Genomic DNA, 16,727 nt, shown 5'->3' on the forward strand with positions numbered 1-16,727 from the left:
CCAAGTTGGTAAGTGATGGTATCTTTGCAATGTGGTCAAGTTAGGTTATGTTATGAGTTAGAAATAAGCTAGTTGAATAAGAATGAGATATGGTCAATTTTGCATATGTTTAGATATGTTTGATAAATTGTGATTGAAATGCCTTATTGGCATATTGGTTGTGTGGAATAATGGTATAGTGAATTGGTCATTTCAAGCATGTTTTGGTATGGTTTGATGCTTTGAACAAGGGTGCAAATGGCTTATAGGTACATGCTTGAAATGGCATATTGATTGGATGGAATAATGGTATAGTGAATTGGTCATTTCATGCATGTTTAGGTATGTTTTGATGCTTTGAAAAAGGGTGCAAATGGCTTGTAGGTACATGCTTGAAATTGCATATTGGTTGGATGGAATAATGGTATAGTGAATTGGTCATTTCATGCATGTTTTGGTATGTTTTGATGCTTTGAACAAGGGTGCAAATGGCTTGTCGGTACAGGCTTGAAATGGGTGATGGAAATGGCTTGATTTTGGCCAATTTCATGTCCACACGGGCGTGTGTCTTAGCCGTGTGTGACACATAGCCGTGTGACCCCTATAGGTTTTAAAGGTTACAAGTCAAGCAATTACACGACCTAGTACACGGCTTGGAACATCGGCGTGTAGCTTGGCCGTGTGACCCAACTTAGAGAGTTACACGGGCACGGACACAGGCTGGGACACGGTTGTGTGTCCCTAATTCGATTGTTACATGGGCTGAGACACAGGTGTGTGTCTCAGCCGTGTGAGTCACATGAACTAGCCACACTGCCATGTGACTCGTGCAGTTCAATTTTTCTCACTTTTTCTTCAATGTTCCAAATGTTTTCGATTAAGTCACGAATCATTTCTAAAGCATTTCAAAGGCCTCGAGGGCTCGATTAAGGGACGATATGCATGTTGATATATGTTTTAAAGTTACATTTTTATTGTAATGCTTCGTGACCTTATTCTGGTGATGGATATAGGTTAGGGGTGTTACATGTGGCATCCCGTATTTAGGCTTGGCAACCAGGTCGAGTATAGGGTGTTAAAGGTGTGTTGTTAGTAACGATAATATTTGCATCATATTCGATAGAAGGAAAGGAGTAACTGCCACCATTAGGCGTTCCGGTGTACCATGGAGATCCGTTTACTACATCTGACACATCGCTGCTAACTTCCACCGAGAGTATAAGAATGCAGACTGGCAGAGACAAGTTATGAAAATGGGTAAAGGATGACCTATCTTTTCAATATATGTTTTAATGTTTTAACTCAAGACTGTAACTTATCTTTTCTTAATACATCTACAACATACGAGCTAGAGCCACACCTTTTCCGACAAAGGATGACTCGACTTGAGAGTGACATGGAAGGTGAAACAAACACACATTTTCGACAGTGGTTGGGTACCATGTAGCCGTGGCAATGGGCTTAAAGTTTCGATGAGGGGTTTCGCTATGGTCATATGACCACCAACTTGGCAAAGGGAGAAAACCAATGGGAAGCTTTGTGGCGTATGTGGATTAGCTGGGCATAATTGGAGTAAATACCTACAGCAAACCTACCATACTAAACAATCGTCACAATCAAGTAGAAATTGAGCTAATGTACTCTACTATATCTAATTTATAACAAAGTTTGTTCCAAGTTTGTTGCAATGAATCTAATTTAAATTAAAAAAGTTGTTCCAGTGAATCTGAATTAAATAAATACAAAGTTTATTCCAAGTTTGTTCCAGCACATGTCATTTAAAATTACAAAGTTTATATTTTTTTCATTTATATTTTACTACAATTAAATAAATACAAAACTTGACTATTTAAATTGCAAAAACCCCTAAAATTGATGGTGTGGTCCTAGGGCTATATTTTTATGGTGGTCAGCGTTCACGTTGCGGGTGATTGCGACGATCAAAGTTCTCTTCACCCGAACCTGAGGGTGTGCTATACATAGAAGAAAAATCATATGCCCCAAACGTCATCGATGAACTTGGGCCGAGAGGAGTGAAGTATTGCGGTGGTAATGGGCCAAGAGGTGTGGAGTACTGTTGTGGTAGTGGGCTTAAGATATCAAACTCTAAATGATACCTGTGCCCTGATAAGCCCAGCAAATAGTCATCAAACCTAAGTTTAGATGATAAGAACTATCCTAAAAATGTGGCATTGTGTCTGGCTCGGATGTATTACGGTTGCCCAAGTCGTGTCATATGCAGGGGGACTATCACCGACTACCCACCAAATAAATATGATTTCCCCATCTCAGAGTACTACTATATGTACTGTAACGAGGGCTGCAAATCGAAATAATGATCCATCTGAGGTATCCACCCCACGCTGTTGTTCCACACTGCAATATATTTTTGAAGTACTACTGCCCAATTATTTCCATGTTTCCTCCTCTTGTTAATCCCGTGGATGTCCCCCAACTATACTGGCAGGGCCGAGATATACTGTATGCAACCAAATTGCCAGAGTACTTGACCCCCGTGATACCATTCCACTGTCTGGAAATTTATAATGGGTGCGTTAATGCACCATAGATCTGAGTGGATATGGGCTGATAAGGGAATAACAGCCGCAATTTCTGTGTGAGAATAGGGCATCCATATGAACTGTACAATTAATAACATGGTTATATTAACGTGGGTCGATTAAGATAAGGTAATAAAATATCACGAATATTGGAATAACTTACCCCCTCTCCAGCATGATTGTCAATCATCAGACAGTATATTGGAACTGTGTATGACCTCCCGATACCTGAATTAGTACTTCATCTACGAAAAAACTTGTTAGAATAATATCATTATACAAAAATGTCAAATAATTGCTATAATGGATAAAATTTTATCACCTATTCACGAGTGGAAATACTTATTCTTGGTGAGTAACGGATGCCAAGAATAGCACCCGGTAAAGCGCCCAAGACTGCAGCAATATAAGGCATCCGCCTATGTCCACTGCAAAAGGATTTTTCGTCCAACAAAGTTCACGATACAACATAGCTAGCACTACAGGCCCCCAACTATACGAGCAGATGTCATGCAAATCAGATGATAGGGGCAAGTACATCAAGTGGACCTTGTTGTTGTTTGCATCCAGCATGAGTACACCCTCTATAATGTGCATAATGTATGCTCGAACGGCATACATCATCTCCCGTTCAGTGGCAATACTCTGTAAATGCTCAAAATTGGCCTTCAGCCATAAAAACCTCTAACCTGTAAATTTCCCCTCACTAGGCGAATGTCCAAGTAAGTTATAGCAAAGGGCAACTGGCTCAAAGATCGAACTTACGTGTAACGCCCCAAAATTTCTAATTTTGTTATTGTGAAAATATGACACAAATATTTATCAGCTTTAGTGGTTATGTGTTCTAGGAGTGTTTGGGAGGTCCCAAGTTCAAGCCTTCGCTTAGGCAAATTTTGGTATTTTGAATGAATTAGGCCTTACTCTTGTTTAGTAGGCTTTTATTTGATTGTTGGGTAAATTACATTAGAATGGGTTTGCTGGTTTGGTGGTTAAATGGTGTGTTATTATAGTGGAGGTCTTGTGTTCAAATCACTATTCAAGCAAGGGTATTATTTTTTTTGCTCAGATTTCGGGATAGAGTTGTGTAATAGTGGGATTCTAAGTAGTGGATGTGTAGTGGGAATTAGGGGAGAAAATTAAGGGATTTTGGGGGTTATCAGGATTTTATTTTATTTTTTTCCCCATGACCAAATTTTGACTCTCTTTTCCAAAAAAATCTACCGTCTATTCTTCTCCCTCTCCTCTTGCCTAAATTCTCTAAGTTTTTCTATCTTTCTCTTTTTTTTCTTCTTTATGATTTTTCCCTAATTCATTTATTTTCCTTCGTTTTCGCATGCGGTTAGTGCTCGTTTAGTTTCGGTAAGTGTTCTCTTTATTTCTGTTATGAATCTCTTAACGACTGAAGTGGTAATGTTTTTCTCTACGATTTAGGCGTAAGGGGAGGCTCAGACTGGTGAATTCAGTGTTCTCGTCTTAACAATAGTTAAACGGAGGGTTATTGTTGGTGGTAAGTTGGGTTTCTATTCGTTCTTGGTTGTCAATTCGCTTGTAAATATGTTAAATTGATGTTGAGTATCTTTATTATAGGCTTTGGAGTGCTCGGGGACTCTTTTAACATCAAACAAAACCAAGTGTGTACCCGAAAAGAGAAAAAAAAAAGGGATTCGGTGAAAAGCCGAAATTGCTTGCTGTTTGGACAGCAGCAGTAGGCTAACTTTGAAAAATATCCATAAATTGTGGAAATCGAATTAGAGGATGAACAAAATATGGAATTAAATCTTATTGAGTCTAGTTTCTCATAGAAGAAACGGTGTAAGTAATGGAATTGTAAATCGTGAGGTATAATAAACTTTGTGAGACAAGATCAGAATGAATTCGGGTTCCCCTGTTCTAACTTTGGAAAATCATCAAAAATTGGAGAAAAATAATTAGGAGTTAAAATTTACATTTTTAAATTATTAATGAGTCTATTTTTAATAGAAACAAATGGAAACATTATCCAAATTTTTTACTAAGAGATAATTAATTTTTAGCGAAGAAAGAACGAAGCTGTCAGACAGCAGAACAGGGGTAAGTTTGAAGATTTTACTGTACTTATTTGCTAAACCAAAAATTATGAAAATTTTATGGTAGAAATATATTTGAGTCTAGTTTCAAAAACATCAAGCGGATCTTAATTCGGAATTCTGTAGCTCAAGATATAAATAATTTAGTAACAGTAACTCAAGTAGACAGCTTTGAAGGAACATATAAGTAAATAGTGAAAACATATATGAATGATTAACTAGCATGGGATACATTAAAAATGGATCACGTGGCCAAGGCCAATTTGGGCCGAGTGGGCCACATGGGCGTGTGAGCCCGTTTTTCTGAAAAGTTCTGTAAGGTTGTATGGGTCGCCCAAGTCGACTGTGAACCTACTGTAGGGTCGGTAAGCTTTACTTAGACCCCTATATGTGTGATATGTCTGTCTGATTTCTATACCGAGCATGAATTATGATATCCGAATGTATGTACTATTAATTGCATAATGGCATGACATATTTTGTATGTTGCATTGCATCGGGGTGGGTTGATGATATTTGGAGGAAGTGTCTGAAAGGCTATTAAGCCTGTTATCTGGCAACTCAGCTACAACCTTCTGATTATGTGTCGCATTTTGGTATAGCATGGTGTGTAAGGATGGGTGGGTTGATTTAATCTCACATGGTGTGTAGGGTTAGACGGAGATAGTGTGTAGAGGCTGGTGGGTAGGATTCTGACTTACTGTATCTGCATTCTGTATCTGATATGGGCCAAGACCCTAATGTATTTCTGAGACTGTATCTAACTGAATTCTGTTGATTACCTATATGCATGTTTTCTGTGGGGGATTACACACTGAGTTTGCAAAAACTCACCCTTTCTCTGTTTAATCTGTACAGGTAATCCCCAGACTTGACGAGTCGGTGCAGCAGAGGACTCGACGGTGGCCTCACGTAAATTTTAGATTATTTTCCGTTAATGGCTATAATTTATTACTTATTTGGGGTTTTTGATGTATCTTCTAGACTATGGACTGGTTGGCTTTAAATTTTGGACTTTATACTGTTTTTTATGGATTTTTTTAAGACTGCAACTCCCACAAAATACGATTTTTTCTAAAAAAACTAAGGTTTTTCGTAAATTGAAACGATTTTCCCTAAATTAATTGGTTACAAAAGCTTCCGCTAAGAGACAAGTTTTAAAGCAAATCAACTAGATTTTTTTCGAATTAAATAAAATCTAACTTACTGTAACAGTTTTTAAACTCGACAATCTTGTCTTCAAATCCCTTTCCATGTGACATTGCCAGATTCAGCCATAACGTCTAGGCCGGGTTTGGGTTGTTACATTACGCCCATGATCGCACTCCTATCAATAGGGAGCCCGAGTTGTAGTGCAACATCCTACAAAGTGATGGTGCACTCCCCCACACAACAAATGAAATGTGTGGGTCTCCGAGCACCATCGCTCGACCAAAGTGGGTATTAAGTCGTACCACAAATCAAACGTCCGGATCAATGCCGCTGATCCGAATCCGGCTAACTCCAAGTATGGCATGAGGGACTCATCCAACAAATAGCCTACACCATTCACATGACCCCTCAATGCGCGGTATAGTCCCTGACACTATTAAATTACCGAAATAGTTAATATAACCTAATTTAATTCCGTAAATTACATGAATAATAAATAAAAAATTTATTATCATCTCATTAACAGTTTTTGATATGTGATCATCATTATCAATCAAAGAACTCATTTAGTTTGTTGCAAAAAACACAGTACGATAGTTAAATAATTTGGATTTAAGCCTTATTTTCTCAATAATAGGAGAAACAATATTAAAATACAAAAAGGAGACACCCTAACAATTTGTTGAAAATAACAAATTTCGATAGTTAATTTCTAAATGGTCCATTTTCAATCATTATCAAAACATATTAATAGTATACGGTAAATAATATGATAAATATAGTACAATAATAATATAATTATAATAAAAAATCTCATAAATTCTCATATTTTTACCTACATAAAAAATTATGTTAGTTTATAATGATAATCTAATTAAATTAAACCGAAATGATCTAAACATAAAAAATATAAGAATCCAAAAATAAAACTGAAATATACCTGTTTAGTTTCTTTGAAACAACCTATAAAAATATATAAAAATAAAATTAATCAACATCTCAATAAGTCAAAAAAATTGTCAAATAAATCAAAAACAAAAAAATAATTACATTCATAACAAATCACAATAAACATTAAACTAAACAAATAATTAACCTAATCACAAAAATTACTAACAAAATAACTTTAAAATAAATTAAAAAATACATTTATAACCTAACAAATTACAATAAATATTAAACTAAACAAATAATTTATAATAGTTACTAACCACATCTTTAAAATAAATTAAAAACAACATAAAAATCACAATAAACAAAGTGCACAATGCTAACAAAATAATTTATAACAATTCCTCATCATAATCCCTTCTATTTAAATAAAAAAAAAATACCTTATCTTCTCTTCTCTTTTGTCTTTTTTCTTTCTTTCTTCTCCCTCTCTTCTTCTCCCTCTCTTCTTCTCCACTACTGCTGTTATTTTTTTACCGTTTCTACTCTTCTTCTCTACAAAGGGGACCATGGTTATAAGGTCCCCCAAATCTCTCTCCCTCTTTTTTCTCTTTGTTCTCGTGGCTTGAAGAGGATAGAACTCAACGCTGACAGATTGTAAGAAACGGAGGGGACTGATGCTTGGCAGCAGTGTTGCCTTTCAATATGGCTTTACTAGTGCCGTCTACTAGCCTAGCACCACCCCTTTCACCTTGAAACCGTATAAAAACCGTATAAAACCTGATATACACCACTTTTCACCCCACAAATAACTCATTTTTGTATATAATTGGGTATGCATATCATTTTATATTATTAGCGTAAAAAAAGCCTATTTTATTAATTAATTAATTTTTTAAGGTTATTTTCCTAAAAAGGCCAAAGTGCGAAAACCATAAAAGTAAAAAAGAATGTTCCCGCCACGCCAGTGGCCACCTGTCTATCGGTGAATTTGGAATGTGTGGTTTAAAACCTGTAATGTAACCAAACTACAAATATATGTATCAGTTTTCTTCTTTTCTTCTACTTCCGTTTTTTTTCTTTCCCGAGGAAGTAATTAGACTGTATTTCAAATTTGCAATTCACATGACTTCCTTAGTTCCTCTCTCTTTCAACCCTCCTTTTCTCCACTCCCATTCTCATTCCTTTTCTTCCAAACCCTCCTCCCTCTCTCCTTCCCCTTCCAATCTCTTCGTCTGCTTCTCCTCCTCTTCTCCTCCTTCTTCTTCTTCTTCTTCTTCTTCTTCACATAATTCCTCAAATTTCGACCGCGAAGAAACCCGGTGGCTTCGCGAGGAACAGCGATGGCTCCGTGAAGAGCAACGCTGGCTAAGAGAAGAGCAGCGCTGGCTTAAAGAGAAAGAATCGCTACTTTGGGAAATCTCCCAACTCAAGCTTCAAATCCAGGCCTTAGAAAACCGGAATTCCTTTCATGGAGCTTCGGTTACGGAGACAATATCCCGTATCGGAGCTTTACTTCAGGTGTTGAAAGACAAGAATCGGATTGCGGAAAGCGGAGAAAGCGCGAGGGATATGGTTTTCGAAGAAGTAAAAGAGAAAGAGGTGGTTGTAGAGGAAGGAGTTAGGGTTCTGGAAAAGAAGGCAAAAGAGGTTGAAAAGAAGATAGAGAGGAAAACGTTGAGAGTAGGCAGCGAAGGAGAGCAAGTTCGAGAAATGCAGGTCAGCTAAATCATAGCCTATGTTTTTTCTTTTATTTGAGTATATGATTTTCTTTATTTTTAAAAGGAAAAAAATTATTCAATAAAAAGTGTGGGCAATTCTGGATGCAAATCAAGACCCATTTTTATATCCATATAAGAGTGAGTAGAAGTGAGGCAACCTCGTCCCGCTTCTTTGGCATTCTTAATTGATATTTGAGTGGATGATGGATCTTGAATTGTTCCCTAAGGGCTTTTTATCATGACAGGAAGCGTTAGGAAAACTGGGTTTCTACTCTGGTGAGGAGGACATTGAATTTTCCAGCTTCTCCAGCGGGACTGAACGTGCTGTGAAAACTTGGCAAGTAAGCCATAATTTCACTATTGTGTTTTGTCAATGGACATGAGTTTTCCACTATTATCAGAGATACCAATTCTGGGGACAAAATGATCTGTTATGAATCGCTCGTGAGATTCTCCTATGATGTTCATTAGCAAATGATTTATGATCCCTCCTGACAGGCAACAATAGGTGCCCGTGAAGATGGAATAATGACGGCAGAACTTCTTCAAAGGTTGTTCGAAGAACAGGAAGTCAAGAGTTCTAGCTCAAGCAATATTGCAACTATTTGGGAGAAGGTATGTTGATATCATGCAAAAGGCTTAAGTTCCATGGTCTTCCATGAACAATTCAGTTTTTGTTAGTTTATACATGATCAAGATTTTTAATCTCTTTATTAAATAAAGTTTGTTTAGTTTATTTGTGCTTATGAGCAAACTCGTTTATATTGGTTTTAGAGTTCGTTAAACTTGTTTATTGTTCCACTAATATATAATAAAACGTTGTTCCACTAATATATAATAAAATTATTATGGATTGTGTGCTTATATTTTATTTATAATATAATTATTAATATTTGTATTGACTATTTTATATCTAAAAGTTAGTATATATCTTTAGATATTATATATATGTATATGTATATGTATATGTATATGTATATGTATATGTTTATTTATTGTTTGTTTATTAGTTATTCAAGAATATTGTCCGTAAACATGTTCAATTATATGTTCATTAACAATGTTTGTGAACATGTTCGTTTAACTTAAACGAACGAACATGAACACATATAATTTTAAATAAACGAACACGAATAAACATTTTGAAATTCTTAACAAACATGGACTGAACACAAATAAGCTTAAAAATAGACAAACAAACATGAACATAGATTTGTTCGTTCAAGTTCGGTTCGTTTACAACCCTATGCTGCTATATTTTGATTTCAGCCAATTAAATGGTTGGTTTCATGCACTTCGTCTTATTTGTAGGAGGGGACCAATGGAACTGCAATAACGTCTTTGACAGAAATCTCAGAGATGCAACAGAAAGTTGTGAAAGAGGAAGGTTTCACAGAAGCTGAGGTATCTCAACACCGAGTTTTTCTGCTTGGAGAAAACCGGTGGGAAGAACCTTCTAGGCTTACTGGTAAGGATAAACAAGCTACGGGGAGTGAAAACATAGATGCCAAAACAAGCTGCCATGCTTGTCGGGGAGAAGGCCGGTTAATGTGCGCAGGTAATAATTATTTCCTACAGTTGAATTGAACCTCAATCTTTGAAGGACCTGGTCTGCGGATAGAATAAGACACTGTTCTTTGATATTTAGAATGAATATACTGCAATTGCAATATTGCTCAAACATGACCATTTTCAAAGTTATTCAAGTACTTGTTACCTTAAATTAACTATTACTCTCATTGACATTTCTCTACTGCAGAGTGTGATGGAACAGGTGAACCTAATGTTGAACCACAGGTAAAAATGGATTTTGCTTGTTCTGTACATGATTTGTTTAAAGAGGTCTAGTATGGTTCAAAGCCCCTATACCCCAAATCCAAAAAGACAAAAATACTTACATCTACTTAGCCACATTGATGATTTGACCAGTTTTTGTGATGCAGTTCTTAGAATGGGTGGACGAGGGAGCAAATTGTCCATACTGTGACGGCCTTGGGTATACAACTTGTGAAGTATGCCAAGGAGGAGCAGTGGTTTAGGTTGTAATGTTCATTAAATACAAGAACATTAGAGGAAGGAACTCCAATTATACAAAAAAAAAAACCCATAATTCATGATGTTTCAGAGAATCCATTACGCATGAGATTCTTTCTTTGTTTTTGGCAAACCTCATAAGATTACTGCTGAATTTGGAGGCAGATGCATTGTTCTATGCTCCTAAATAGGGCTTTAGATGTGTAATGTATTTTGTTTCTTATTCTTGAAAGAAATTTCTTTTGCGGCTACTTGCAATCTGGTGCACTTGCAAATTACCTATTGCTGGCCGAACTTCAACGTGCAACATGCATCTCTTGAGCCCAATTTATTGAGTATATGACTCCTTGTTACTCATGTAATCATGAGAAAAAAATTAATTTATTAGACATAAAATAAATAATAGTTAATATATATTTAAACTTAAAATTAAAAAGAGAAGTGATTAAAAATTATCAATTGAAATTAATTTATTGTCAACTCATATATTAAAAAAATAACACTTTTGCCAAATATAGCAATAATGTTATATTAAGTGAGCCATTGCTTGATTGTCTCAATTATGACTTATAATCCTTATGAAAAATAAAATGTTCACTATTAAAAGAAAACTAGATCGGTAACGGTAACAGTAATTGGTTTAATTAGGAGTGAATATAATTTCATCCGTGGCTAAAATAAAAAGTTAACCATCTAATTATTGCGGTTTTCTTATTTAGGTTAGGTTTAATTCAACAGTTGATTTTCAAACTATTTCTTTTGTTTTTGTTTAAGTTAGGTATTTAAATTAATTTTTGACTGAATTAAGTATCTATATCTTATTTTTGTAACTAATATTCACAGCCTTTTAATATACCACATGGTGGATCTAAATTAAAAAATAAAAAAATATATATAAATTAATTAAAAAATATAATCTTTTTCACACTAAGAATAAACCTAAACAAATAATTATCTAGATACATTTCAAATGTATTTTATTAGTAAGTTTATATATTTTTCTTTTATAAAATATCAAGTTATTTATATTATTATTGTGAAATTAATAATATATAAATTAATAATATTATTAAAAAAATTTACATCAAGAATGAATCTAGATAGATGTCCAGATTCATTATAGAAGTGTTCTTTAGTTCTTTTATATATTTATATTTTTTTATAAACTTATAAACTTATAATATTTTATTTATTTTATATATTTATTTTTTTTATAAATTTTTAATTTTTAAATTTATTTTTTTAATAATTTATATAAGATATATTATAATTATTTATATGTTATTCAAAATATTATAGGCTTTTTATTTATTTATAATTGTATATATTTTTATAAATTTGTAATTTATATATTTAAAATAATAATAACTTAAAAATTGATGTTTTAAAAAAATAAAAAAAATATAAACTTACAAAAAAATACATCAAGAATGAAAATGAACAATTCAATTGTCCAAATTTAGATATATTTAAATAATCATTTCTTCAGGTTCATTCTTGATGTGAAAAAAAATTATATTTTTTATATATTTTTAAATATTTAAAAAATTTTAATTATGTTTATCATATAACACACTAAGAGGTTGTCACATGTCATCACTAGGTTGACTATCAAAACTATGTTAGTCAGCACAAACTAACAGTGGTATGCGGAAATACAAACCTGGTGAAAGAATCTAAGTTCAAGTACTAGCTAAATCCAAAAAAAAAAAATTTAATACCAACTAGATACTTGTACATAAATTCAAGGGACAAACAACTTTTTAACTAATCTAAATGAAATCCTTTCATAAATGAAATCCAAACAACTTCAAAACAAATGGGATGCTTTCACCACTATTTTAACTAATCTATAAAGTATGGATTTTAAAAAACTTTTTAGCGAACGAAAAATTGTTTACTAAATAGACATAGGAATAATGTTTTATTCTTACTATTAAATAATGAATATCAAAATTAAAACTAAAACTATGCTCTGTATCTTATAAAGAATGATACGGCACACGTGCGGAATAGGATCGTAGTTTGTTTAAGTTGTGGATTTAACCTAGATCTCTAGATGAACGTAAATTGAAACGAAAAACAACGAAAATAGATTAGTTGTCACAAATGAGAGATAAACAAAATTAAAACAAAAGAAAAATGAATCAGTTGCTAAAGAGTCCAATAAAGAACGAATTAGGGTTTCTTGGATGGAAAGAAACTGTTATTGAACCTCAAGAAAATGCCCCAACTAGATCTGAAGAAACAAAACACAAAACAGATTTGTAAGAAGTGATTTTATGGACAAAAGCAAATTGTTTTGTGCAAGAATGTTTGAAACAACAAAAAAAGATTAAAACTCTTAATTTTGAAGTGTTTCTTGATGAAACAAGATAGGAGAACGTCTCTCTTGAAGCAATTTTAACCTAGAACGAAAATCAATAAAATTAGTAAGCCAAAATAGCAAGAATTAAATTAAATAAACAAGAAACAATAAATTAAGGCTAGAAAAGAGAAGATGACGTCCTAAGAAGCCTTAGAAACATTAAGAATCCACAACTCCTTTCAATAACTCTAATTCTCCTTCCAAGAAAGAGATCTTGGCAATAAAAAGCTTGAAAATGATACCCACAAACTAAAAGATTGTTAAAACAACTTCTAAATGAAACTTAAGAGCAATTCTTGAAGAAAAACTCAAAGAGAATTATTATTAACTTAAAAAACAAAAATCAATTGTCCATCTATAAGGGTAGGCGTCCATGCTACTTATAAGCCCCAAAATAAGTTTTCCTAACCCTAATGGAATAACCAACATGACAACTCATCAAATAAAAAAAAATCTAATTGTGGACTTTTAGTGGGAATTCAACTAAATGAATTAAATGGACTCCTTGGGCTAAATTCTTACATGATGATCCACCTATTAAAATAAAATTGGACCTATAGTTTAAATATTTTACAATTTAGGCCACTTTGATAATTTGGCTTGATATTAAATTAAATTAGTTTCCAAACTTCAGGATGGGCTTGTAGACATCGTAATGGGTCATTTTTTCAAGAATTTAGTCTTGTGATCCGTTTGCTCTCGAAATTGGCTTGTTCAAGCTCGTACATGAAATCTAATGGGTCTTGGCTACAAGATTCTGTTTCTTGGACCAAGATTTCCAAGATTTGAAATCTTGATTTTCTTGATTCTTGAAATTGTCTGAAACAACAAAATTGGACTAAGATTCGGTTTCTTGATTTTCTTGAAAACAAGAAAGTGAATCTTGATTTTCTTCCAATCGTGTGCACATCTAGGGCCTTGGTAATGTAGTCTTGGATGATCCCATTCAATCTTGCTTGAATTTGCTTGGCCTTTGACTTCGTTATTGGGCCTTGAGGAAATTTGAGTCCATCATGTTCAAGAGCCTGATTTTGGGCCTTGCGACTCGTATCAATATCCATGTTAAATTATACTCGCTATAACTTTTGCTTTTTCGAAAACACTCTTGTTGTTATTTAAATTACATTTTTATTGGTACTCAATAAGGCTTATTATCCAAATTGGTATCTAAGCTATATAAAAATATATTTATTTTGATACTTAAACTTTTTTTTTGTCATAAGTTATATCTAAACTATTTTTATTTTCTCGAATTGGTACCTCTATTAGTCCAATTGTTTGATTTTAAAAAGGGCTTACCTCATGACTTAGTACCTAAACTTTTTTCTTGTCATAAATGGTTCCTAAACTATTCTTTTGTTACTCATTTTACACCAAAATGTTATATTCATTAAAAACAAATCCAACCAATATTAAACCGCCACAGCATGTAACCTTAATATATATATTTAATTCTTTTATTTTTTCTTTTACATTATTTCTCTCTTTATTTTTTTTCTTCATTTATAATGTCTGACAATACCAACAATGCTCAAAATTTGCCTTCTTGAATCAAGATGCCAACTACCTACCTTACAGGATTGAAAAAGTTATTTTGTCGATCAAAATCGATGTTTTCAAAACTAAACTAGTCAATCAAACTGGCTTGACCAATAATTGATTGGGGTACTAGTTCGGAGGTAAAGGTTGAACTAATTGACCAGCTAACCAATATAGACCGGTTGAACCAAGCTAAAAAATTAGTACAAAAAAATCAGTTGTACTGATTATCTCTATTGTTTAAATATTTTATTTTTATGAATTTTTATATAATTTATTTGATCGAACAAAACAAACTGATCAAACCAGGAACTAGTAGCTTGATTGGTTCGAACATCGGTCTAGTTTTGAAGAAATAAAAAATATATAAAAAATTTGATAATATTTTTGCCACATGTCATGTAGACACCCATTTTGTTTGAGCTCAATTGGAGGCCCATTTAAATTTTTATTCTCTCTTGGGCTGTTCGAATCCTACCCGATTTTAGTCAATTTGAGACATTTATTATTATTATTATTATTATCTTCTTTCCTTTTTAGGCCTGCCAATGGCCTAAATTATTATTATCATCACTACTACTATTATTATTAAATACCATTATTATCATTTTTTTACAAATAAATAAGATTAAAAAACAATATATATACATAAAATGAAATGAGAAAAAAAAAGAGGCTTTTTATATTTTTGTTCTTAAAAAAAGGTAAAAAAAAAACAAGAAGCATTTTCTTTTTTTTTCTTTTCGCCTATATTTTTTTTACCATAGACATGTCAAGAGGGATCGGGTTTTGGGCTCCGATGAAGGGGACATCACCGGGCTGTCGGTCCTCTGGCCCTAGGAGCCCTCAAATATCTTTTTTTTCTTTTCCCTTTCTAAAATAAAAGTTTCTTTAAAAAGAAAAATGTTTGATCTTGAGAAAAGTTTTTATTTTTATTTTTTTTAAAAAAGAGAAAGTTTAGATTTTAAAAATAAAAATATGTTTTCTTTAGTCATTTTAAAGGAAAGTTTAAAATTTTAAAACAAAGTTTTAATTTTTTTTCAACTATTTCAAAATAAAAACTTTGATCTTTAAGAAAAATAGTATTTTTTTAAAGAGAGTTTAGATTTTTTTAAATAAAAATCTATTTTTTAGTCATTTTAAAGAAAATGTGTAGATTTTTTAAAACAAAGTTTTGATCTTTTTCAACTATTTTGAAATAAAGTTTTGATTTTTAAGAAAAGTAGTGATTTTGTTAAAGAAAACTTTTATTTTGCAAAAAAAAAAATTCAGCCACCGTACTCGACGGCTCCACCACCGGAGGTCGAAGAGCCGTTGGGCTCTCGGCTCTCCGGTGGTGGAGCCATTGCCAACATAGAAAGAGAAAGAGAAAGAGAAAGAGGAAGAGGAAGAGATTCTTTTTTTTTTTTAAATGAGGTTAAAATAAAAGAATGAATAGTTTTTTTTTTTCATTTATAAGTGCCAAAAATGGGTAATTTATTCACCCCCTTACTTTTTAAATTTACAAAAAATACCCAATTTTTTGCAGCACCGCCCTCACTCTCTGGCTTATTTACACCTGTAACCCTTTTGTTTATTCAAACATTCAATTTAATCCAAATTTTCAAAATTAAAAGCAGATTAATTGCTACATCAATCCTCTGTCTTCCACATTTTTTATCTTTTAGTCCCAAAATCAAGCTATGTCATTTTGTTTCCATCCTTAATAAATTATTTACACTTATATCTTCCCTTTCATTTGCATTTATACCTTATATATTTAATGTCAATTATGCACTTTATTTTAATATTTTATATTTATTCACACTTGTATAATTTTTATTTATTCTTATTTTGTCTTTATTTATTTTCATGTCCATTTATATTTATGTTTTTTTAAACATTCCCCTTACATACATTTTAATATTATTTATTTATGTCACTTTGATTCTTTTATTGTATTATGAATAAGGTGTTTTGTTGTTATTATTATCATCGTCATGTCAATGTCTTATTTATTTCATTTATTTAAGTTTTCTTTTTTTATTATTGTCATTTTTGAAAGAGTTTTAACTTTTCATTCATTTTAGCCAATTTAATTAATTTTCCTATATTATTACTATTCATTTTAAAAGAGGGAACCTTAGGTCATTTTTCTATCCTATAATTGTTGACATGAAATTAGTTAAGTAGGTGTTATATTTTAACGAAACTATAAGGTTTTTACATTTTAATGAAACCATAAGGTTTTTACATTCAGATTTAGGTTAGTCTTTAAGGTCTTATCTACCATTTACCCTACAAAATTTATAAATAATATGTAAGATTTTTTTAGGGTTTTAAACTAATTTTAAATATCGTATAGGATTAGAATATTAAATTAATATGTAAATATTCTTTAGGACTTTATTCAAGATTAAAATTAAAGATTTTTTAG

The 16,727-nt window shown here is 32.5% G+C and overlaps 1 protein-coding gene across 1 annotated transcript; it reads left to right on the top strand.

Annotated features, from left to right (window-relative positions):
* The first annotated feature begins 7,106 nt into the window (after positions 1-7,106).
* LOC107914841 (protein disulfide isomerase pTAC5, chloroplastic) lies at positions 7,107-10,655 on the top strand. Its single transcript, XM_016843885.2, has 6 exons — positions 7,107-8,368; positions 8,616-8,711; positions 8,869-8,985; positions 9,682-9,928; positions 10,130-10,167; positions 10,314-10,655. The coding sequence occupies exons 1-6, from the start codon at positions 7,688-7,690 to the stop codon at positions 10,407-10,409; spliced, it is 1,275 nt and encodes a 424-aa protein (XP_016699374.2). The 5' UTR covers positions 7,107-7,687; the 3' UTR covers positions 10,410-10,655.
* The last annotated feature ends 6,072 nt before the right edge of the window (positions 10,656-16,727 follow it).

Source organism: Gossypium hirsutum, chromosome D10, assembly GCF_007990345.1.
Source record: "Gossypium hirsutum isolate 1008001.06 chromosome D10, Gossypium_hirsutum_v2.1, whole genome shotgun sequence".
Classification (NCBI taxonomy): domain Eukaryota; kingdom Viridiplantae; phylum Streptophyta; class Magnoliopsida; order Malvales; family Malvaceae; genus Gossypium; species Gossypium hirsutum.

Excerpts from the sequence above, each read along its gene's own strand:
- LOC107914841 (XM_016843885.2), top strand. The coding sequence starts at position 7,688 with ATGTATCAGTTTTCTTCTTTTCTTCTACTTCCGTTTTTTTTCTTTCCC. Across the intron at positions 8,986-9,681 it reads TTGCAACTATTTGGGAGAAG|GAGGGGACCAATGGAACTGC; the intron begins GTATGTTGATAT and ends TCTTATTTGTAG. Across the intron at positions 10,168-10,313 it reads AACCTAATGTTGAACCACAG|TTCTTAGAATGGGTGGACGA; the intron begins GTAAAAATGGAT and ends TTTGTGATGCAG.